The sequence below is a fragment of the Penicillium longicatenatum genome, assembly GCF_028827895.1.
Source record: "Penicillium longicatenatum strain IBT 33135 chromosome Unknown contig_4_segment0_segment0, whole genome shotgun sequence".
In the NCBI taxonomy this organism is placed as follows: Eukaryota; Fungi; Ascomycota; class Eurotiomycetes; order Eurotiales; family Aspergillaceae; genus Penicillium; species Penicillium longicatenatum.
Window position 1 is genome coordinate 2,065,203 of NW_026643122.1, and position 21,417 is coordinate 2,086,619.

The 21,417-nt window shown below is 51.1% G+C and overlaps 9 protein-coding genes across 9 annotated transcripts; 5 read left to right on the forward strand and 4 right to left on the reverse strand.

Annotated features, from left to right (window-relative positions):
* Positions 1–43: 43 nt before the first annotated feature.
* N7484_007600 (uncharacterized protein) lies at positions 44–2,310 on the reverse strand (the record flags this gene model as incomplete). The annotated part of the gene is made up of 2 exons (XM_057117987.1): positions 44–2,176; positions 2,299–2,310. The coding sequence occupies 2 exons, from the start codon at positions 2,308–2,310 to the stop codon at positions 44–46; spliced, it is 2,145 nt and encodes a 714-aa protein (XP_056971022.1).
* A 401-nt stretch (positions 2,311–2,711) lies between these two features.
* Positions 2,712–3,407, reverse strand: N7484_007601 (LYR motif-containing protein; the record flags this gene model as incomplete). The annotated part of the gene is made up of 5 exons (XM_057117988.1): positions 2,712–2,721; positions 2,774–2,823; positions 2,882–2,944; positions 3,094–3,258; positions 3,357–3,407. 5 exons carry the CDS (start codon positions 3,405–3,407, stop codon positions 2,712–2,714), a joined length of 339 nt encoding a protein of 112 aa, XP_056971023.1.
* A 588-nt stretch (positions 3,408–3,995) lies between these two features.
* Positions 3,996–4,858, forward strand: N7484_007602 (uncharacterized protein; the record flags this gene model as incomplete). The annotated part of the gene is made up of 3 exons (XM_057117989.1): positions 3,996–4,187; positions 4,243–4,340; positions 4,402–4,858. 3 exons carry the CDS (start codon positions 3,996–3,998, stop codon positions 4,856–4,858), a joined length of 747 nt encoding a protein of 248 aa, XP_056971024.1.
* A 1,653-nt stretch (positions 4,859–6,511) lies between these two features.
* Positions 6,512–9,125, forward strand: N7484_007603 (uncharacterized protein; the record flags this gene model as incomplete). Its single annotated transcript, XM_057117990.1, has 2 exons — positions 6,512–7,949; positions 8,002–9,125. The coding sequence occupies 2 exons, from the start codon at positions 6,512–6,514 to the stop codon at positions 9,123–9,125; spliced, it is 2,562 nt and encodes an 853-aa protein (XP_056971025.1).
* A 1,113-nt stretch (positions 9,126–10,238) lies between these two features.
* sC (sulfate adenylyltransferase) lies at positions 10,239–12,674 on the forward strand (the record flags this gene model as incomplete). The annotated part of the gene is made up of 5 exons (XM_057117991.1): positions 10,239–10,411; positions 10,624–10,651; positions 10,710–10,892; positions 11,257–11,402; positions 11,479–12,674. The coding sequence occupies exons 1-5, from the start codon at positions 10,243–10,245 to the stop codon at positions 12,672–12,674; spliced, it is 1,722 nt and encodes a 573-aa protein (XP_056971026.1). The 5' UTR covers positions 10,239–10,242.
* Positions 12,675–13,436: 762 nt separating this feature from the next.
* Positions 13,437–14,057, forward strand: N7484_007605 (uncharacterized protein; the record flags this gene model as incomplete). The annotated part of the gene is made up of 1 exon (XM_057117992.1): positions 13,437–14,057. The coding sequence occupies one exon, from the start codon at positions 13,437–13,439 to the stop codon at positions 14,055–14,057; it is 621 nt and encodes a 206-aa protein (XP_056971027.1).
* A 156-nt stretch (positions 14,058–14,213) lies between these two features.
* N7484_007606 (YoaK family protein) lies at positions 14,214–14,993 on the reverse strand (the record flags this gene model as incomplete). The annotated part of the gene is made up of 1 exon (XM_057117993.1): positions 14,214–14,993. One exon carries the CDS (start codon positions 14,991–14,993, stop codon positions 14,214–14,216), a length of 780 nt encoding a protein of 259 aa, XP_056971028.1.
* Positions 14,994–16,004: 1,011 nt separating this feature from the next.
* On the forward strand, positions 16,005–19,521 carry N7484_007607 (putative ubiquitin conjugating enzyme; the record flags this gene model as incomplete). The annotated part of the gene is made up of 2 exons (XM_057117994.1): positions 16,005–16,167; positions 16,220–19,521. The coding sequence occupies 2 exons, from the start codon at positions 16,005–16,007 to the stop codon at positions 19,519–19,521; spliced, it is 3,465 nt and encodes a 1,154-aa protein (XP_056971029.1).
* A 362-nt stretch (positions 19,522–19,883) lies between these two features.
* On the reverse strand, positions 19,884–21,292 carry N7484_007608 (questin oxidase family protein; the record flags this gene model as incomplete). Its single annotated transcript, XM_057117995.1, has 4 exons — positions 19,884–20,617; positions 20,676–20,803; positions 20,885–21,030; positions 21,089–21,292. 4 exons carry the CDS (start codon positions 21,290–21,292, stop codon positions 19,884–19,886), a joined length of 1,212 nt encoding a protein of 403 aa, XP_056971030.1.
* Between the last annotated feature and the right edge of the window lie 125 nt (positions 21,293–21,417).

Below are 21,417 nucleotides of genomic sequence, written 5' to 3' on the forward strand. Positions count from 1 at the left end.
AAATTATGCAGATTCGGGAGCTGGGGCGGGTTGCGGCTCTAGCTCATCTTTTTTTCTCTCCGGGAGCCGGGGCTGGAGCCGGAGCAGAAGCAGGCACAGAAGCAGGTGCAGGCGCAGGGGTAGGTGCAGGTTCTGCCTCTTGCTGGACTACCTCTTCGGTTGGCACAGGCGGTGATGTCTCAGCTGGCTCCTCTGGTTGGACCCCTGTACCTGGAACTTTTTCCTCGGTCGTCGAGGTTGCAGCGGCTGGCTCCAGGGGAGAGGGCTGGGGAGCCTCATCGATAGGGGCTTGGTTTACTGGAGGTGAGGGGGAGGCGGGCTTTGTAGCAGCAGCCTCGGGTGCAATAGGTTCCTCTGGTTGGGTTGGTTGCGGGGTTTCTGAGTGAGCATAACCCATTTTCACATCTTCATTGGGCTTTGCGGAATCAAGGCTAGGATCAGAGACACTGGGGAAATCCTGGTCACTCTTTGTCTCATTCAAAGCAGGAGCAGGCTCGTTATTTTGGTTTTCAGCTGGAGATGGGATAGGTGCGTCGATGGGTTCGGATGGTTTTCGGTCCGGCTCATTCGACGTCTCTGTAGGAATTTTCCCAATCGGCCGATCAAGACTAGTAGATGCCGAGGCGTCTTCAACGGGTGGCTGTGGTTGTTCCTTGAATCCGGTTACTGGAACCTCCGCCGCCACCTGAACTGGCTCTGGCACGGGCTCTGCGGGGATAGAATGCAAAGTAGCGTGTGCTCCAGCGGCAGGAGTGGGCTCAGGAGCTACAGACTCCTCCTTGGGCACCGTCTCTGATGCCAAGTGAGATGGGGCCTCGGGTTGATGGGGCGCTGCAGGTGGTTCTTCTAGTGATCCCGCACCGGCTAATTGGTAATCAAGACCACTATGTTGTTCAGTTGAGACATTTTCGATTTTCTCTGTAGCAGGAGCAGGTGCGTCAGAAGCAGCCGGAGCCTGGGGTTCGGCTTGCGGTGCCTCAGATGTCGCCGAGGGTGGTGGGACCGCTTCTTGTCCCGTCACAGTAGGCTCTGAGACATTGGGTTGTGGCTCGAAAGTCGCGTCGGACATTTCAACATCCTTGGAATCAGCTGGAGTATCAACTGTGGGCTGGTCCCCAGACTCGGCGACGGATGGGGCTTGTGGGGTTTCCGGAGTTTTCGCATCCATCATGGACTCGTCTCCCTCATCACTGTCATCGACATCCTCACCATCATCTTCATCGTCGTCCTGGCCAGATTGGTCGATTGACATCTGTGAAGCATCCTGTCCGTCCTTAGGAGCACCATCACCAACACCTGTACCAGAAGGAACGCCATGCACAGTCGAAGCATCAGCTCCTTCTCCTGGGGCGAACATGACCTTCTTCTTTCTCCCTTTGCCAATGCCCTTACCCTTGCGCTTTGGTGGCGGGGGTCGTCTCTTGGGTGGGGTCATCACAGAAGCTGAGCCAGCTTCCGCAACCACGACACCCTCTGAATTAACAATACCAACGCCTTCCACAACGGTGCCAGGCGCGGGCATCTCAGAACTAACAGGCATGGCACTCTGCTGAACAATAGCCTGGACGTCACCAGTGATCTCGCCTTCAATGCGATGTCCCTCGGGGACCCACGCTTCATAAATGGAGATCTTGCCCGTTTCAGGGTCGGTCTTCTTGAACTTCGTGCGTCTCATGGGACCAGGTCCAGACCCAGATCCATCGACAGAAGTTGAACCACCATAAAGAGACGGTAAGCCAGATCGTCTCTTCGCCAAAAACTCCACCTCCGCAGGCTCCAGATGTTTAGGAAGTGTCATCCATTTGCGACTGGTAAAAGTGCGATCCGCGGAATGAGCACCGGCTCCTTCCTCGCCATCCGCAACGGTTTTGTCGTCCTCATCAGGAGCACGAGCATTCTGGTGGATGTAGATACACCCAGCACGAGCGGCGCGCAAGAGGGCGCGACTGCTTGCGCCCAAAAGCTGGCTGTCCCGCGGCATAGCTAGCTCCGGCAGTGCAGCAGTTCCACCGGGCCCCTGTACTGTGAAATCGGAGTCTTCTGTCTTGGCAACTTGGGAATGAGTGTATGGTTGACGCGACCAGCGGCGAACAGGTAATCCTTCGAAGACATCGTGATCAATTTGGCCGGTTCGGCGGTTACCGTCGAGTTGACGGCCGGAACGTGATGACCGGAACTATTAATATGTTTAGTGGGAATGTTCTATCGAAAATTGTACTTCCTTGATTGCTTAATAGCTTTGCTTGGAGCTTCTAGCATTCACGGAATGAGAGTGTTGCGGTCGCAACAAAGACGTACAGTCGATGGCATTGTGGCCGGTCCTGGGGTGCTCCCCACGCAAAAACCAATGAAAAGATACCCAAAGAAACCCAAAGGGTCGACGTGGAAGGCGGCGGAGGGAAATCGACGTGGATGGGGGCGGAGTTGCTTTCGGCGCGTTTCCCAGCGTCGCAGGATCTCGTCCTAAGGAGTATCATCACGTGATATTCCAACATATCGATTCATAGAGAATCAGGGATATACTTGGAACGCTCTAATGAATCATAGAGGGGAGAGACTAAATTTCTATTCTGATACTCGGGAAAAATGATTTGCCTCCAAAGACAGCGCTCGTTTATAATACAGGAAAAGAATCAAACCCAACCTTCAATGTGGCAATACTCATTCAACGCGATGAAATAATTGGCAATATTTGCATTCAATTATGTTGATTAATTCCAGCTAGCATAGGTCAGCATAAGAAATGATTTGGAAATTCAAATAGAAAACCTACCCAGTTTCCGTTTGACGAACAATGCTGCCATGGTCGCCGGTCTCCTTGCCCTGAAGAGCGTTATGTATTAGCGGAGCAGCTCGACATGCGTTAGTTGGAAGTGCTTACAGTCTTCTGGCCCTCCACCACCAACTTGTCCATTTGATAGAACTGGCTGATAATTGTTTGCCTCTGTCGTAGACGTTAGTTTGATGTTTCTTGACGTAACATGAACCATGATGAGGTCCTGGAGTGAATCTCAGACACAATGCACCGAAGGAAATCATCTGCCAAGGCAACCCATCTCGCGCTCCAAATGGTGGATCAATATATCAACTAACCTTCAGCAAACGCAGGTCCTGCAGACCACTCTGGATTAGCTCCTGTATCCGGCGGTCCTCCGACTCGTTTTGGTGCTCGCGGAACGCATCGCGCGTCTTCCGGCGGGCGTATTCGCGGAAGTTGTAGTTGGAGAACTGAGTCGATTGGCGCATCAGAGAGCGGAACTGTCCAAGCAAATACCGATATTAGTTGGATGTAGACAATTGCGCTGCACTTAAGGACTGCGTTTTCTGTTGATCGAATATCATCGGGCATGACTTACCAAAGACCGCACCTGGAAGCCGGTTTCGCGATGCAAGCTGGCGACAGACATGATAAAAAATTTGGAGTGGGGATTGGAGATAAAATAATTGTTGAAGAAAAGACAGTCACTAGGGAGAACGGGTGCGATCTGTCAAACTATTTGATTGTTAGATATCGGTGCCACCACGTCCCACAACACTATCACTGACAGGTCTGATCGTCGCAAAAGGATCACCAAAAGCGTGCGTTTACTGTCGGTCTAATCCAAGAGGATGCGGACAATGTTTGTGTCAATAGGTGCCGTGCGACTGCAGGGTTTATATGGCGTTGACGAAGGTGGCGGTACAGTTTCCAGCGATATCGCAAGGAGATCGAGGGGAAGGTTCGATACCAAACGAGTTCGATAGACTTCAGATGCTTTGTTGGAAACAGTGCAACAACAGTTCCAGCCAGAGATGGTAGGGGGGTGAAGAGTGAAGAGAGTTGTGATCTCGGGCAAAGCGCAGGGCGGGAAATTCTTTTGCGTTCGGAGTCGCCAATGACGGAGTTACCGGGGCCGAGCTCCTGCTCCATGGTTCTTCCTCCCCCACAAACTTTTGCGTCACATTCTTCAATTATTGATAGTTTATGAGGAAGGTCTCTTCTTCTATCATTTATCATGCCCCAGATACCCACGCCTCCTGCATCGCGACCAGGGTCGGAGGCTCCTGAGGTCGAGGTCAAGTCCGCGGAGACCCCGGCAGCTTCAGCGGATTTGCTCCAGTCGTTGGATACTCTCCTGGAACAGTACTTGCACCTGCTTGATCGACAGCAGGAGTTACAGTCTGGGCTGGCAAAGCAATTATCTTCGGTATATGATTCTGTTGTGCGAAGTCATCATATTGTGCACCGCTAATCCTGCCTAGGGATTTCTTGCCCTCGCCCATGCAAACTACACCTGTCCACCCGGCCGACGATATGGCGCGGACTACTATGATGAGCGGATGAAAGCAACCAGGAAGATGTATGTCACTCTAGATGAAGTCGTTGGGCTTGACCATTTTTTGACGTGTCGATATCAACAGTGCGATCCAAAGGGCACCCGAGGAGGACGGATCCACAAACTCGACAGAGGCTAGCAGCGCCCAATCGAATGAGTACGAATACCAGTTTAACATCGAGTATACTCCAAGCCGCGCACCCGAAGCGCAGGTGGGGACAAAAGAAGAATTGCAGTCTGAGGACTCGGACTCGGAGAAGACATCGCAACTCGACACCCCCGGTGCTGGGGCCGAGAGCGATTCGCCAGTTGAAGATTCCGCCCCTGCCAAATGCTCTGTCAAGTCCAAGGCGGCCAAGAAATCTAGACCCAGTGATCCTCTATATTGGTTCGGAATCCTGGTGCCGCCTTCATTACGCAATGCTCAAAAGTCCTTTACCGACGGTATTCAAAACGAAGTACCGGCTTTGGCGGCCGTGGTGGTCGAGATGCGCGGCCTAGAGGACCAGATCAAAAGACTACGGACGGAACTTGGAGGTTAAATTCCTCCACCAGAATCTGACGAACCATGTCCAATCTTTCATGGCTACAGAGCGCAGACCTGTCAAACTGTTGATCATTTACTGTTGATCCAAGGGCTCTCACAACGGGTTTATGGAGCTAGGTTTGGAGCCAGGGCCAGACCCGCTTGGATCCAAAGATGGACTCCGTAGTGCATGGGCTCCACAGACCAGGATCAACGTTACGACGTGAACGGTGGAAATTTTTATGGGTGAGCTCCGCCATTTGTATAGTCCCAACTTCTAGGGTATAAGTCTGCTTTAGTCCCCCTTTATACGGTTTTCCGAAGCCGTGGCCAATTCAGTCTTAGAAAAACGGCCACTTGCCCTGTGCTGTGGTCATAGCACTGTAGTGATCGGGTCTTGTTCTCTTAGCCGTTAGAGTGTTTCACTCCTGGCGTTGACTAAATTAAGGCCACTCCGTACCACCTAACGTATGTGCTTGTGTTCATAACACCCAAATAGTCCGACGTCAGAGCTCTTTTGGGATGAATTAGTACGAGAATCGAAAGTCAAATATCCCGTTCCTAGTTTCTGATTGCTTTGCCATGGTAAGCGACCATGGCCCCTCAATGTGAGACGTAGCGTCGGAGACTAACGTCTGGAACGAACCCCACTGGTCTAGCGTCGTCTGTCATTCGCTCGGCCCCAACACCCACGTTTGATTCGTCGCAGGGTCTAGGTGCCTGGATCTCATGTTTTCTTGCGCGTTGTACCGAGGGTTTCTGATAGGATACGACGGTCGCAAATTCTGAGCTTCGACTTGATAGAGCTAGGGAGGTTGAGGGGCTCCGTGTGATTGGTCTGCCAGGCCCGTCTCTGATAGATCGGGTGACCTGGAAAGATTGAGATTGCAAGGAGACACGGATACCAAAGATTAATTAATCAAGCTAGCCTGCTCCACCGGGACAATTACTTTTTTCGCACAGGGTTTAATCTAAAACCGGGGGTTTGAGGCTGGGGACTATTCCGACATTGTTGGCGTTTTCTCCCTTTTCTCTTCTTTTCTTTGTTAGCGACTTTCTGAAGAGAGCTGGAGGCTCTTCCCCTTCTTCCTTTCGTTCTTTGTAAGTCCACGGTGGTGTCCATAATCCCCGGCCATGACAGCTAAGATGAACGATAATCGCCAGGCTCAGTTGTTTGAAACGTCGCTGGTTTGATATCTGCGATCTCTTCTCGTTCTTTTATTTCTTCGACACATTGTCCAACTGTAAGCCTCGTTCTATAGACAATGATCTGCCTGGGCCGAATCCTGACTCTCTTTCCATTCCAGAGGCATTGAATGCCCTTACATTCTTTATAGATATTTGGCAGTTGGAACCAGTGGTTCTAGCTCATCATTCTCGGTAGACTGTTTGAGGCAGTCGCTGTAGAATTCACTGCTTTGTTTTTCAAACGACACCATTCACTCGTTCCGCGTCTTACCGCTATATACATTCTTTTCATCGCTTGATCAGGGGATCGAGCAAATTCTCCACTGCTATTCAGTTCATACTGTCGCAATCCAGCAGAGTTCGGCCAGATTTAAAGTTCTTCAGACTTTATCACCGCCTACTTGATGCTATAGTAAGCCCTAGCTGCAGATCCGCAATACGAACAACCGATCTGTGATTCGACAGCTAGGCCAAGGGACCAATGCTTCCCCCAGATCATGCCAATCAAGGGCCAAGCCCGGACTCATCGGGAAATGAGCCAAGCCGCTCAGGCTCTGTCAAGAGAGCGCGCCAGTTACTGGAAGCTGGAGTACGACCAACAAGAACAACATCCCAGGTCCCAGCACCACCGCCTCCTCCACCAGTCAGACAGGCCGCTCACCAGACGCAGTGGCCGCTGCCAGCATCAGGACTGCAGCCTCGGCCTCTCAACCCCCATAATCCACGTTTCATGGCACCCCGAGGGCCCCCACCACTTCGGCCCCCACGCCCTAGTGATGTGCCCTCGCAGATCCCTTCGCCATCGATCTACTCTGTACGAAGTGGCGAGAGCCCCGCGCCCAGTGTGAACCTTCACCCGAATCCGTATCCTTACCCAACACGGCAGGCAAGGTCATTTTCGCATCCAAATCCGCATCAGCAGCCGCACCCGCCTCGCCCGTTGACCAGCGATGGCTCCGCTAGTCCAACGAGCACCGTGGACTTGACTCCTCGTATCTCGATTACAACTGATGATCTCTTCAGGCATTCAACCTACTCTGCTACTTCGTCGACTGCTGGTATGGCTACGATCCCGTCTCAAGAGCCACCTTTGCCAATAGCTCAACCGCGACGCCCGCCGGCTGGGTTGAGTGCTGTCCCCCCAGGTGCACGACGCAGCCAGGCTCGTAGATCTTCTGTGTCGCCGATTCCAGAGGAGATGCCCCACCCCCGCTATACACTGGGATCCTTCGCCTCTAGTCGAGCAATCCCGTACAGCTGGGGGTCTGGACCTCCTGAATCAGACATTCTGGAAGCATACCTGAGCGACGGGTCAAGCGAAGAAGAGGATGCCCATACCAACAGCCATGAAATAGCGAGCCCCGTGCGCAGTGCTAGCGTTGGCAAGAGGCAGAAGCCCACAATGCGTACAATCATGAAGTCGAGCCCGGGCTCCGAAGTGTCGATTCCTGATATGCCCGAACTCACACCCGCTTGCACCAAGGAAGATTCCAGCAAAAATACTGTAGGAACACCAGTCGCGGCAGGCACACTTCGAGTCGTAAACGTTGGCCGCACAGAAATCCGCACCCCTAGCCCGGTGCGCCGTGGGTCAATCTCTTCGCTGTCTGGAGAGTCTTGCGTGGATCCTGAGAAGCCGCGCTTCGCTAAGCAGGATGATAATACGTACCGTGGCGCTTTGGAAAAAGAGCTCGAGGGCCTGCCTTTGGCTGCGCCAACGATGAGTGACAAGAGGCCGAATGGAAGAAAGCCCCCGCGGCTGGACATGAATGCTGTGCGGGATGCGGAGGCCCGTGGAAGTCTCTCGAGTTTGTCGGATCTGATTCGACGCGCTACTCGATTGGCCTCGAACCTGGACCGGGGAAAGACTGCCAGCCGGGCTGATCTTGCGGGTGCAGGTGCAGACTTTAGAGAACTAGGTGAGTTTGGTGTAAGCCCTATGCGCAAGAAGTCAGTGCTAACGGTATCTAGGACACCGGGGTCGCAACTCTGGATCCCTATCTGATATTCTGGCGTCATTTCCTAATCCGACCCCGGACGGACACAGCTCCTGGCCGGTGTTCTTCGGCCGGTCTAATCTACGTAATGTCGAGCCTCTCGCCTCTCACGACGACACGCCCGAAGCGTCGAAACCCAAGCGTCGATGCTGCGGAATGCCTCGAAAGTGGTTCATCATTCTCTGTATCGTCATTTTCATCATCGTCGTTCTCGCCATTCTGCTCCCAGTCTTCCTGGTCGCTGTGCCCAATGAGAACGCAACTGACCAATCTTGCGCGCAATCGACACCCTGTCACAACGGCGGCGTCAGCGTATCAAGTGGTACGGAATGTTCCTGCGTGTGCGCGGAGGGATATATGGGTATCCAGTGCAGTATCGCCGGCGATAGCACCTGTGTGGCAGCGGAAGTGAACAACGGTAGCGTCAACAAAAATGCGACGATGGGCAGCTCCATCCCCACTCTACTGGATCAATCGGACTCGAAATTCGGCATCGAACTCGACGGGGTGACCATCATGGCTCTCTTTAGCATTAACAATGTTACCTGCCAGACCGAGAACGAGCTGGTTGCCTTTAGCAAGGTGGAGCGCAGCAACAGCAGCAGCAGCAGCAGTGATAACGCCCGTCGCGCAGTTACCCTCCCAGTCGAAATTGACACCGAAGAGAAGACCTACAAAACCCCTTCAAAATTGGCTGGATTAAGTGGTGTTTCCCACGTGGTGCATGCGCGCGCCATGGCCACTTCCAACGGTATTCTTTATGATAGTGGAGCCGATTCCTCCAATACTCAATCGTCCAGTGACGAGGACTCCACCGCGACCACCACCAGTTCGCCCACGGCAACCACCACCGGAACCGGAGCCACAACTACGGCATCCGCCACAGCCACCAGTGTTCCCTCAGGGGTCGTGGAGTTCTCGCAGGTGGCAGTGCTCTACATCCTGGAAAAGACTGGGTCGTTTGACTTGGCACAACAATCTGAATCGGAGATCCAGACGTACTTGGTCGATGAGTACAACTCAGCCGCACACCCGTCCGTGGAGGTATTAGGATGGTATGGATTAGACTTTGCCAACAAAACAATCAGCACGGGGTGAGGGACTCCGCATCGTTGCTATCCCAAATTTGAAGAGTTTCAACCGTTCGGCTCAGTGGGGAGGGGGATTAGATTCTGTAGTTACATGTACATAAACCAGATACCACATACGTTAAGTTTTCAGGGATTCAATTTCAGGGACTCAGGGTCTAGATAAATTTTCTACATTTCTATTCGTGGAACACCGGGAAGGTACTGAAGACATAGCCATCATCAAAGTGCTCCAAAAAAGGTGGTAGTGGATCCAAGTGGATGCCAAGCACTTTTCTCGGATGAATCGAGCCTTCGATCACGACATTTTTGGCGGAGGTTGCGTGACGGTCACGTGGCACGAAGCCGCGCCAGCCATCGACGTTGAAGCACAGATGTATAAAGAACATACGAGTTCTTTTCAGGGATCATGAACCCTATATCAATTTCAGGGGCAGTGGGACGAGGGTTCGTCACCGGGAGGGCTGAGTATATACGTCGTCAGGAGAAAATGCCGCCCCCTGAAAATCAGGGAAGAGAGGAGATGATCCCCGCTGTAAACGAGTACGGGCCCCGATCTCCGCGGCCGGAGAACTGTTCATTGGGGACGCAAGTATGGAGTACTAGGAACAGATGGCTAATACTATTTTATTAGTGTATCAATTATGGGAAGTGGCCACCTGGTCAGACTTTATACTTCCGTAATATGTATCTGACATTAAGGATTGGATCATCAGTGGAGGATGATGTACTGTAACCCTCCGATACAGAAAACGGTTAGATGAAACCACGGAACTCCATCAGAGACCCTGGATGAAGCACAACGCGCGTAGAGAAGGGGGAAAGAAATAATTCTAGATAAATCCGAAACGTCAAAAGGGAATTGATAGTCCCGAGTTCCCCTGGTTCACGTTTCTGTCTGGATGATGCGGCGCAGCCAAGACTCCAGTTGGACCCACTGTTGACGACTGTCCAGGCCATGATTGTCACTGGGAGACGTACGACACCGAAGCTTGGTTAGCATGATAAGACGGCTGATTTTTCTCTTTCCGATTCCTCCTCCACTTTTCTTCCTTCTGTATATTACCTGGGGATTCCCTCAAAAAAGTCTCGTTTGATTTTCTTCTTTACACACACATTCACACACCATGGCCAACGCTCCTCACGGTGGTGTCCTCAAGGACCTGATTGCCCGCGATGCTCCTCGCCAGGAGCAGCTCATCGCTGAGGCCGAGACTCTCCCCGCTGTTGTGCTCTCTGAGCGCCAGCTGTGTGATCTCGAGTTGATCATGAACGGTGGTTTCTCTCCTCTGGAGGGTGAGTTCATCCATTCCCACTTTCCATTGACCCAATTTTTCCCAATCGCGACCCAGAAAGCTCTATGATCAATTCCACTGCCACTGCATTCATTGCCAATTTTCTGAGGTTGAATGGGGGGAATCAAGATCACAGCTCCTTTTTTGGGGGGAGAGGGGGACCTTGCATACATTAGAGGGGTAATGGCTAACTTTCGATCTCACCGCCCATAGGTTTCATGAACCAGGCCGACTACAACGGGTATGCTTAGAAATGATGCCATTGGACTTCGATCACGCAATATCTAACTCGTGCATAGTGTCTGCGAGGACTGCCGCCTTGCTGATGGCAATGTCTTCTCCATGCCCATTACCCTCGATGTCAGCAAGCAGACCATCGACGAGAACAAGCTGCAGGCTGGTTCCCGCATTACCCTGCGTGATTTCCGTGACGAGCGCAACCTGGCCATCCTGACCATTGACGATATCTACCGCCCCGATAAGTGAGTTTATAACGTTATTTTTATTTTCTTATTTCCTGTTCCTGTGCTCTCGTGCTCGGGCAATAATTTTGGGAGGGGTGGTGGAGGGGTTGATCTCCGGTTTCGCCGCACTTTCCTGCCGATCCCTCTCCGAGACGAACCGGCTATGAATTTTTTTCTGGCTTGGATATCTCCTAGCTGGGGATTCTTGTTCATTGGTTTCATTCCAAACAAATCCCGCCCCTCTCCCCCCTTTTTTTGACCCCGGAGATGAGTGGCGGCTCTGGCCATGGCCTTGACGTCAAAACTGTTACGCAATATGAGAGATCAAGGACCGTGCTTTTGGTAGTGGGGCAGGGCTGACGTGGATGTTCCCCTTATTTAGGACCAAGGAAGGCAAGCTCGTCTTCGGTGGTGACCCTGAGCACCCCGCCATCAAGTACCTGAACGAGACCGCTCAGGAGTACTACATTGGTGGTAAGATTGATGCCGTCAACAAGCTGAACCACTACGACTATGTTGCTCTGCGCTGTAAGTTTTGTTTTGTTTTGTTTTTTTTTCTTTGATTTGTAATTATTTGCGCCATTGATCTAACGCGGATCTTCAGACACTCCCGCCGAACTCCGTGTTCACTTCGACAAGCTGGGCTGGTCCCGCGTTGTCGCTTTCCAGACCCGTAACCCCATGCACCGTGCTCACCGTGAGCTGACCGTTCGCGCTGCTCGCTCCCGCCAGGCCAATGTCCTGATCCACCCCGTTGTCGGTCTCACCAAGCCCGGTGACATTGACCACTTCACTCGTGTCCGCGCCTACCAGGCTCTTCTGCCCAGCTACCCCAACGGCATGGCCGTCCTGGGTCTGCTCGGTCTTGCCATGCGTATGGGTGGTCCCCGCGAGGCCATCTGGCACGCTATTATCCGTAAGAACCACGGTGCTACCCACTTCATCGTTGGTCGTGATCACGCTGGTCCCGGTAGCAACTCCAAGGGTGAGGACTTCTACGGTCCTTACGATGCTCAGCACGCCGTCGAGAAGTACAAGGACGAGCTCGGCATTGAGGTCGTTGAGTTCCAGATGGTCACCTACCTGCCCGACTCCGACGAGTACCGCCCCGTTGACCAGGTCCCCCAGGGTGTCAAGACCCTGAACATCTCCGGTACTGAGCTGCGCCGCCGTCTGCGCTCCGGCGCCCACATCCCCGAGTGGTTCTCCTATCCCGAGGTTGTCAAGATCCTGCGCGAGTCCAACCCTCCCCGCGCTACCCAGGGTTTCACTGTCTTCCTGACCGGTTACATGAACTCCGGCAAGGACGCCATTGCCCGTGCTCTCCAGGTGACTCTCAACCAGCAGGGTGGTCGCTCCGTCTCTCTGCTGCTCGGTGATACCGTCCGTCACGAGCTTTCCTCCGAGTTGGGCTTCACCGCTGAGGACCGCCACACCAACATCCAGCGTATTTCCTTCGTCGCCTCTGAGCTGACCCGCGCCGGTGCCGCTGTCATCGCTGCCCCCATCGCTCCCTACGAGCGTTCCCGCAAGTACGCCAAGGACGCCGTCTCCCAGGCCGGTCAGTTCTTCCTCGTCCACGTCGCCACTCCCCTCGAGTACTGCGAGAAGACCGACAAGCGTGGCATCTACGAGCGTGCCCGCCGTGGTGAGATCAAGGGCTTCACTGGTGTCGATGACCCCTATGAGGCTCCCACCAACGCCAACCTTACTGTCGATACCTCCACCCAGAGTGTCCGCAGCATCGTGCACGAGATCATTCTCATGCTCGAGACTGAGGGCTACTTCGAGCGCAACTAGGAAGTTTGATTGGTTGCTCGCCTTTTTCTTTTTTACGTTTTGGCTCTGTCCATAGAGATGTGTACTCGCTTTTTAATTGCGATTGGATTCCCCTGAATTAGACTTCACAATCAATTCCTTGTCCACCTATAAACATGAAATGTTATTGGATTCTAGATTATACCACTTCTGAGGGTTACCCATCGTGTTCAATCTCGTTCTGATCTGTAAGTGTATGTGACATTTGAAGGTAATGAATGGTACAGACCATTTACAACTTGGCTCCATTACAAAGCTTCCTTTAGTAATGAGAAAGCCCGTCTGTCAGCAGCTAGTAGTGTAACGTGACCCATGAGGGTCGTTCAATCGCTGCTCTATCTACTACGAAATGGCCAACAATATCTATCTTGATACCAGGTCTATCCACTATTTGTCTTCAAGGGCATATCTCCAAGACGATATTTCCGCTCTCAAGATAAAAGTACATGATTAGAGGAGGGGTGTACGAGAACCGAATATAATGGTCAGCACTAAGCTGATTATGAATCCAACGCGGAAGGTTCCTGCAATCCTGTAATCCTCACCAATCATCGTCCAGCATATCCATAGTATACCTGAAATAGTAAGTCGACTAAGAAGTAACGGCCCTTAAAAGTTAGCACCGCAGCGTAAGACAACCCCGCGCCTCACCTTCGATTTTCCAATTTTTTCAATAACCCCAATACAATTGGAAACCTGGGGCGCCTTTGGACCCTGAGATAAAAAATCCCGACCAAGCACAAAATGTCCAACATCAAGCTCTACTACTCCCCAGGCGCTTGTTCACTGGCCCCGCATATCCTCCTCCATGAAACAGGCCATGCTTTCACCACAAAACAAGAAGGACGAAGTGCCTCTGACGAGCTCCGCGCTCTAAACCCCAAAGCCAAGGTCCCCGTCCTCTTAATTGACGACACGGTCATCACCGAAAATATCGCTATCCAGACTGCAATCTCCAATCTCGCACCGGAGAAGAGCCTCCTCGGTGCCCCGGGAAGCCTGGAATCGATCAGGATCTTGGAGTGGCTTTCATGGCTAGCTACCTCGGTCCATGCCACCGGCTTTGGATTGTATTTCCGTCCATTCCGGTTCACCACGAGTTCCGATGAGAAGACACATGAGGAGGTCAAAGCCCGGGCCAAGGAACTGCTCAAAGATGCATTTGATCTTGTTGAGGAAAAGTTGACCGGGGTTCATGCCGTGGGTGATCGATTTACCGCAGCTGATGCTTATTTGTATGTGTTCTATCGCTGGGGTTCGACCATTTGGGATATGGAGGCCACATTCCCAAAGTATGCGGCTTTGGCAGCGGCTGTTCAAGCTAGAGAGTCAACAATCAAGGCTCTCAAGGAAGAAGGCCTGTGATATTCTTTTCGTCAGTGATCTCATCTTGCGAGAAAATCTATGGTTAGCCTGCTTCTACACTGAATGGATCAATTTCAACAATCAACTAGGTTTATATTGCGCATTTATTACAGTCTATTCTAGCAACATGTGCAAACGTCGTAAGTCTAGTCAACCTTATACCTTCAAGATTTCAGTCGAGCTGGAAGGCGATCTTGAACGCTCAATGGGCCTGTTAAACAACACCGCTATACTCACAAGAGCCTTCCCAAGAGCGCACAGTAAAAGGGGAAATCTCGAATTAATCTCGCGTTGAGCGAAAGCCCCAACAAAACAGCCCGCGACCAACATGATGATGAACATGACCCGCCGGTTGCGGAGCCGGTTCTTTAATTTGCCCAAATTTGGATCCACCACCAGATCTATAAATGCAGCAGTCGCCATAGCCGTTGTGATCTCCGTAATCTTCAACGAACGACTCATAGCGACCTGCGCACCCGAGGAAAATGCCAACAACGCAATCACAGCCATTGCGGCAGGTCCATCTCGCTTGACAGGCCATCGATACTGGATAATAAGTGCACAGAAAACAAACAGCGTCTGGATGAAATTGCTGATCAACAGCCAGAGCCGCCGCCGCACGCCGACATAGTTCCCGAGCTGGCCCATGATAAACCCGCCCGCCACAAAAAGACTCAGGCTGACACCTATATTGGGGAAGCTATATGCGTTTCGGGTCAAACCTGCGACGCCGATCGCGAGGAAGAGTGTGTTGCCTGTTTGGTTGGAGGCAAAGCAGGAGTAGTCGGGCCAGGCGGCAGCATCTTGAATTCCTGTTGCGAAGGAGAGGATCAAGAGTTCGCATTCAAGGAGCAGATCTTCGCGGATATCTTCCATGAGGAATTCATGGAGGTGAGATTTGCGGCGATCCTCTGTTTTTGGGAGGGTGGGCGCCATATTGGTGTATGTTTCTACCGCGCGTAACTGTTAGCCCAGCCGACCTTCAGTCGTTGGCGCGATTTTTGAAGCGTTTCGGATTCACAGGGACATTCAAACTCACTCGATTCCAGAATGATGCTCAATAAATCTGAGGTGGGTTGGTCTTTGAAGTTGCTTGCGGAAGTATGGCCATAGCCAATTTCAAAATATTCGCCGGTCCGTCTGATTGACGTGCTGGAATACGCCTTTATATGCATGAGATAGTCGTGTTGCTCATGATTGGGACCCTTCCTGGGCTGTGCCGGCTAACATTCCTGGCTGACGTATATCCATACGTTGTACATACATTGTGAAGGGGATGTGGAATTCCAGGATTGAGGTTCCAGGGCAGGTCGACCACGCGAGTGGAGAAAGCCAAGTTCTGGAGTACGCAACAGGCTAAAACATCCTGCTGATCGGGAGAAGACCATATGGCGAAATGACGTGCCTACTTGGCCGATCATCTTGTAGATGCATTGTTGACCTGTCCCGCGTAGAATCAGATCTGCCAAGACAGATGGCGTGGACTTTGGAATCTGGAACGACACGAATTCTTGGAAGATCCTCAAGGAGGTATGTCTCAAATAATGCACGCATTAGCCCGATTCATAAAGATATCTTGAATTGCTTAGATAAGGTGTCACGAAGCTTAAACTGCCGATCAGCATCATCCCGGATCTTAATCATGTCAGGAGTGCGCGTCAAGCTATAAGCAGCTAGAATAGGTGTTGACATTTAGACTGGAAGGACCGTTTAGTAATAAAAATCAAGCTCAGCACTAAGAGAACAATAGCGAGGATACAAAATGCAGAGTTACTTGCCTTGTTTCCTAGTTGGGAAGCTCTAAAGCAATCGCTTCACTCACTTCTTCTCCCTCTTCGTCTCTTTCTATCCTCCATCATCTCTGTCTTTTTATGCTGCATCGATAACCCATCACTGTTATCACTTTCCACTTTCCCCCGGGCGTAACTTGTTTCAACCACCTTCACCATGCCGACCAAAGAATTCCGCCTGGATTTGCGGGATGCCTCCACCCCACAGCAATATTTGCACCTGCGCAAGGTTAAGCCCGGAGACTACGATGACTCCATCTCTTTTAATTTCCATGACCCCAGTTCAGGAACTGCTCTTGAATTCCAAGTTGTGGTATCTGGTGAGTGGATCACAGTCCCGTCCCCTCGGACCCACACTGACTTGAGCCTCAGACCCTTCCGACTACCCCACAGATCACAGCTTCGTGGTCTTCGCATCAACCGACAATGTCACTCCACAGGTTACAATCGCCTTGGAAAAGGCACAGAATAAGGGCATCTTCACCGGCGTCTCCCTTCACGACGCCTTGACTACCGTCGATCGTATCGTCCATAATGTACTTCGCGAACCAAACCCCCACTCTTCAGGGGAACGAAACCATGAACATAATTCTGATGACAGTGACGGAGCGATGGATGACTATGAGGACTTTTCTGACGATGAAGCAAACTTCCATCTAACTCCCCGACAGGGACCGACACTCCCCCAGAAGCTTCGGCAGGACCTTCGTCTTGCCAAGGCAGCGGGGTTCAAGGTTGGATATTTGGGAAGCAAGACGGGACCGGTCATTTTGTCCATCGCTCGCCGCATCTCCAAGCTGGATATCTCAAAAGAAGCCATGCAAGCATGGACTGTGCAGCCCTCGGAATACCTGGTGCTCTTGATCCGGTACTCAAACGTATATCAGGATCTGCAAGGCATTCTCGAAATGAACGAATCCGCGGCCCCTTGTCCTCAAATGCGCATCGGACTTTGCGACTCTTACAAACCATCATCTTTCAAGGCTGCCCTCCTTTCTTTTCAAGCCCCCACGTCATTTACAACTGAAGGGGATTCTTCCAAGCCCTCTGAGACGGGGCCAAAGACAAGTCTCAGACCGATGTTTATTGGGTCATCACTCAACAAACTTCTGAATGAACGACTTCTAGGAATTATGACCTATCGCAAGAAGTTTTGCCTTTCATGGACAGGCGCCGAATTTCTCTTTCACGCCAGTCAAGGAAAGGTCATTAGCGGGGAAGATGCAGGCGACCCCAAATTTTACGTTCAAGACACCTGGGTTTCGCCTCCTCCAAGTAGCCTAGCCTCAGATCATTACATGGAAGCTGGCTTAGACACAACTAAAACTTCGTTTCCTCTCGTTGCTATGCAATTCACGCTTCGCCACTTTGTCAAGTGCACAGAGTTTTGTCTTGTATGCCATTGCAAGACCTTCGATAGTTTCGAGGCCCTGAAGCCATATGTCTGCTCCAATGGATTGTGTCTCTATCAATACATGACCTTCGGAATGGGCCCCAGTGTGGAATACGATATTCGGACACAGCCCTTTGTCGTCGACCTACTTGTGTCTTTGGCATACGCCCGAGCAAAGGAGGGTCTCCTCGATGATTTTCCAACTGGCTTAGGGATTCTGGTCCCTGACGAGGATAAAGTGACCAAGGAAAAAAAGCCAGCTGGAACCTCTGAGTCTTCCAACTACCATACTGGCCACTTGATCAAATCCTCAATGACTATGATTTGCCAAGCACGTGGAATCACAGCGGGCGACTGGATCCAGATCATCCCTGATATGCACTCCCTGACGACCAGTTGGCACTGTCAAGTGAAAGATGTTGATGAGGATCTTGCGTCTTTTACAATTCTAGAGCCTATCGAAACAAGATCGAATCTTTCACTCAGCAATACTGTGCATGATGCCCAGCAGGTAAATTTTGTGTGTTATGATCAGAATTTCGATGACATGAAACCTCAAAAAAAGCAAAAAACCATGCTGAGAATACTGGATACACTACCAAGCATTGAATTGATGGCGCAATGGCTCGGACCCTCGGATTCTGAAAAAGTTATCTCATCTTGGCGTGGGCGGATAACTCCCGCCGCACTTGACATGCTACGGTGGATCATTGCTTCTAACCGATCATGTATTCTGCAAGACCACAGCGATGCAAACCATCTGGTCAGTGGAATGCCATGTTACATGCAATTTCGACTTGTTCAAGGTGCCCCTGATAAAGAACAGCGTTTTATCAACGCCGTCAAGTCGGTATCAATGGTCCAAAACCCAGAACACCCGACGTTATTTGCATGGCATGGTAGCCCCGTCTTTAATTGGCACAGTATCTTGCGAAAAGGGCTCAATTTCGAGAGAGTCAGTAATGGCAGAGCATGCGGGAATGGAGTGTACTTTTCAAGCCATTTTTCCACGTCAGCGGGTTATAGTTCTTCTCTTGCTAGTCAACGGGGAGCTGGGGATATAGTTGCTTACAACTGGCCTCAGAGCATACTGAACATGACGACTGTAGTGTCCCTGAACGAGATCGTCAACAGCCCAAAAGAATTTGTCTCTCAAGTCCCGCACTTTGTTGTCGACCATCTGGACTGGATCCAAACAAGATACCTTTTCGTGGGACACCGCGGGCTTGCGAATCCTCGACTGCCGGCCGTTCAGAGATCCAAATCCATGCCGTTCTTTAGCCAGGATCCCAAATACCCAGTATTTGGGTCAGGCAACAGTCATGTCACGATACCTCTTTCTGCAGTCAGCAGTATACGACGTCAGATGTTTGGAATCTCGTCTCCAGTGCCATCGCTAAAATCACCAACTCTAATTCGGGAAGAGTCCCCCGGGTCTGAGTCGTCAGATAACAAGGTTTTTGATGCAAACAGTGAGGATTGTGCTAGTGTCTCAACAGCAACGGATGATCTCAACCTACTGATATCCGAATCTGGGACCGAGGATAGCATCACTGGAATCATAGTTGAAGCTGGGATCACCCTTGAAACCGAGACCACAGTCGAAAATTCATCTGGAAAGAATTTTCAACTGGCCACACCTCCCGCTCATACAACCCTCGAGACCGACTTTGTACCAGGAACCCTGCAGGCAAGCTGCTTGCCGATCATTGCACCGCCCCGGCATGCAACGACAATTGCTACGAAGGTGCTCCAAAAACACCTCCAAACCACGCTTAGAGTCCAGAAAAAGGAGGCACCCGCAGAGCTTGGATGGTGTGTTGACCCTAATCTCATCTCAACGGTATATCAATGGATTGTCGAGATGCATAGTTTTGACCCTGCTTTGCCTTTGGCCCAAGATCTCAAGGCAGCGAAACTCAATAGCGTTGTCCTTGAGATACGGTTCCCACGTGAGTTTCCTATGCATCCGCCGTTTGTTCGAGTGATTCGCCCCCGTTTCTTGGAGTTCGCAGCCGGCGGAGGCGGCCATGTTACAGCTGGAGGAGCCATGTGCATGGAGCTGCTAACCAACTCGGGCTGGTCTCCCGTTACTTCCATCGAGAGCGTTTTGCTGCAAGTTCGTTTGGCGCTCAGCACCACCGAGCCCCGGCCAGCACGCCTGCTGGCTAGAGGAACCAAGAGGGATTATGGAATTGGTGAGGCCGTGGCGGCCTTCAAAAGAGCTTGTTTATCTCACGGATGGCAAGTTCCCAGTGACCTAGAGCTCATTTCGTACTGATATTCTCTCTCGTTTACATGTGCCCCCTTTGCTTGCCATCATCGACTTATCCTGAAATATTTCTCCAAATTTTCAAGGTACCTATGTAGGCTCAAGAAAAATATTTTTACTTTTTCTTTTGATATCCGACCTTTGTAGTCCCCAAACAGCGCACATGAAGCCATCTTGCTCCAAGGTTGTTAGGTTTGCTATGTTAGAGCTGCTCTACCTTTGAAGACATCTGTGCCGGTTTATGACCCGTCTTAGGTGGTGATATAAACCCCCGCGGAAAAAAGAAAAAAAAAAGGAAAGAAGAAGGTTCCAAGGACACAATGGATTATTAAAAAGGACTAGTTATTCAATCAAAGATTTCTAGAGGAGAATTAGACAAACCCCCACCCATCAAACTCATCTGCGAACCGAACAGCCGCCTTCAAATAGAAACTGTCCTGATCTTCCCAAGTGATGGCCATCTGTGCCAACGATCGAATGGCTTTCACGTAATGCACGTCCGTCGAGTTTTCACCTTTGACTGCCTGATTCGTGGCCCACTTCCAGTCTCGCCCTTGAAGGTCATACCCGTGCACTCGGTCCATATGAATCTCCGGCCGGTGCTGCCCAATAAAATTGGTGAGCGTCATCAACCACCACTGCCGAAGAAGTGGGATCTGGAATTTGGCCGGAATCAATGGCAACAAGACGCGGACTGCATGGCTGGTGGTTACTATATGCACAAGAAAGAAGTCGTACTTCTGGCTTCCGTGAGTTGCGCTGAAAAGCGCAGCGGCGAGTTCTTGACTCTCGCGGAATTGTTCCACAGGGTTCTCGATTTTCCAGGCATTCCAGTGGTTTAGTACTGATGCCTCATGGGTGTCGAGAAGGTTGTGGTGGTCTGGGGTACTGGGGAGGTCGTCGAATTGTTTGTCACTTCGGACTCTTTCGAGAATTTCGAACAGGTATGTTGTTTGGTATGATGGTTCGGTTTGTGAGTAGACTGGGTCGTCTATGTACTTATGTATGCTACTGTAGCAGACTGAGGCCAAACCAAGTGCTTCGATGGCAACTTCACGGCTATTGATCTCATATGCGTAGGCGAGATGAATGAGAGGGTGGCCCACTATGCGTATGTAAGTATTTGAACGTCCGGTTGAAGATTAGTGATGAAGTAGACATACAGTCTGCGATGATCGAACTGAATAGTGGATTGTTGCCAGAGAACAGATATTGGTCAACGACTTCTTTCCAATCGTAGTTAAGTCGAACGAGTTCATCTTCGTAATAGTCCACGAAGGCTTTTTGATATCTGCTCAACCCCGTTAGTTATCGAGTCTTGAGGCAAACTTCGCGGATCGAAGAGGGGTTGGTCAGTCTGTAGTATACATACTCTCGACATCCTAGGTGGCTTCTCCAATCCTCATCTGTCACCTCTGCGGGTGAGTCTTCCCATGCCTCCAATATCTTGGACTCTGTCTCATAGACCCGGGTGAGGTCATCTGCGTCAGCGCCCTGCAGGAACGCCCCGCTAAGAAGCTAGAGAAAAATTTAGCCGGATCCAAAGTAGTATGGATTGTCGAGATGGGTCACGAACATGGGGTGCGTGATTATGGAATTTTCGGTGATTGTATAGAATAGCATAATTTGCATGATTGAGTTTCAACAGGTACTTCAATGCCCGTGCCGGCTTCTCTGGCGCTTCGATATCGTGCGTCTTTACAGGTGGTATATCTATTACCTTCTTTTCCTTGGAGAACGGTAGGAATGATCTTAGGGAGGGTAATGAGACGGACAACATGTTGGTGGGTTGTTGTCTGATGCTCAGTTTTGGGAAAATGTTGTCCAATGGCGGGGAAGTGTGATGCGGTCGGTCTTGATCGATGCACCTATGAAAACCCAGGGACCGAGACAAGGACGATCCCA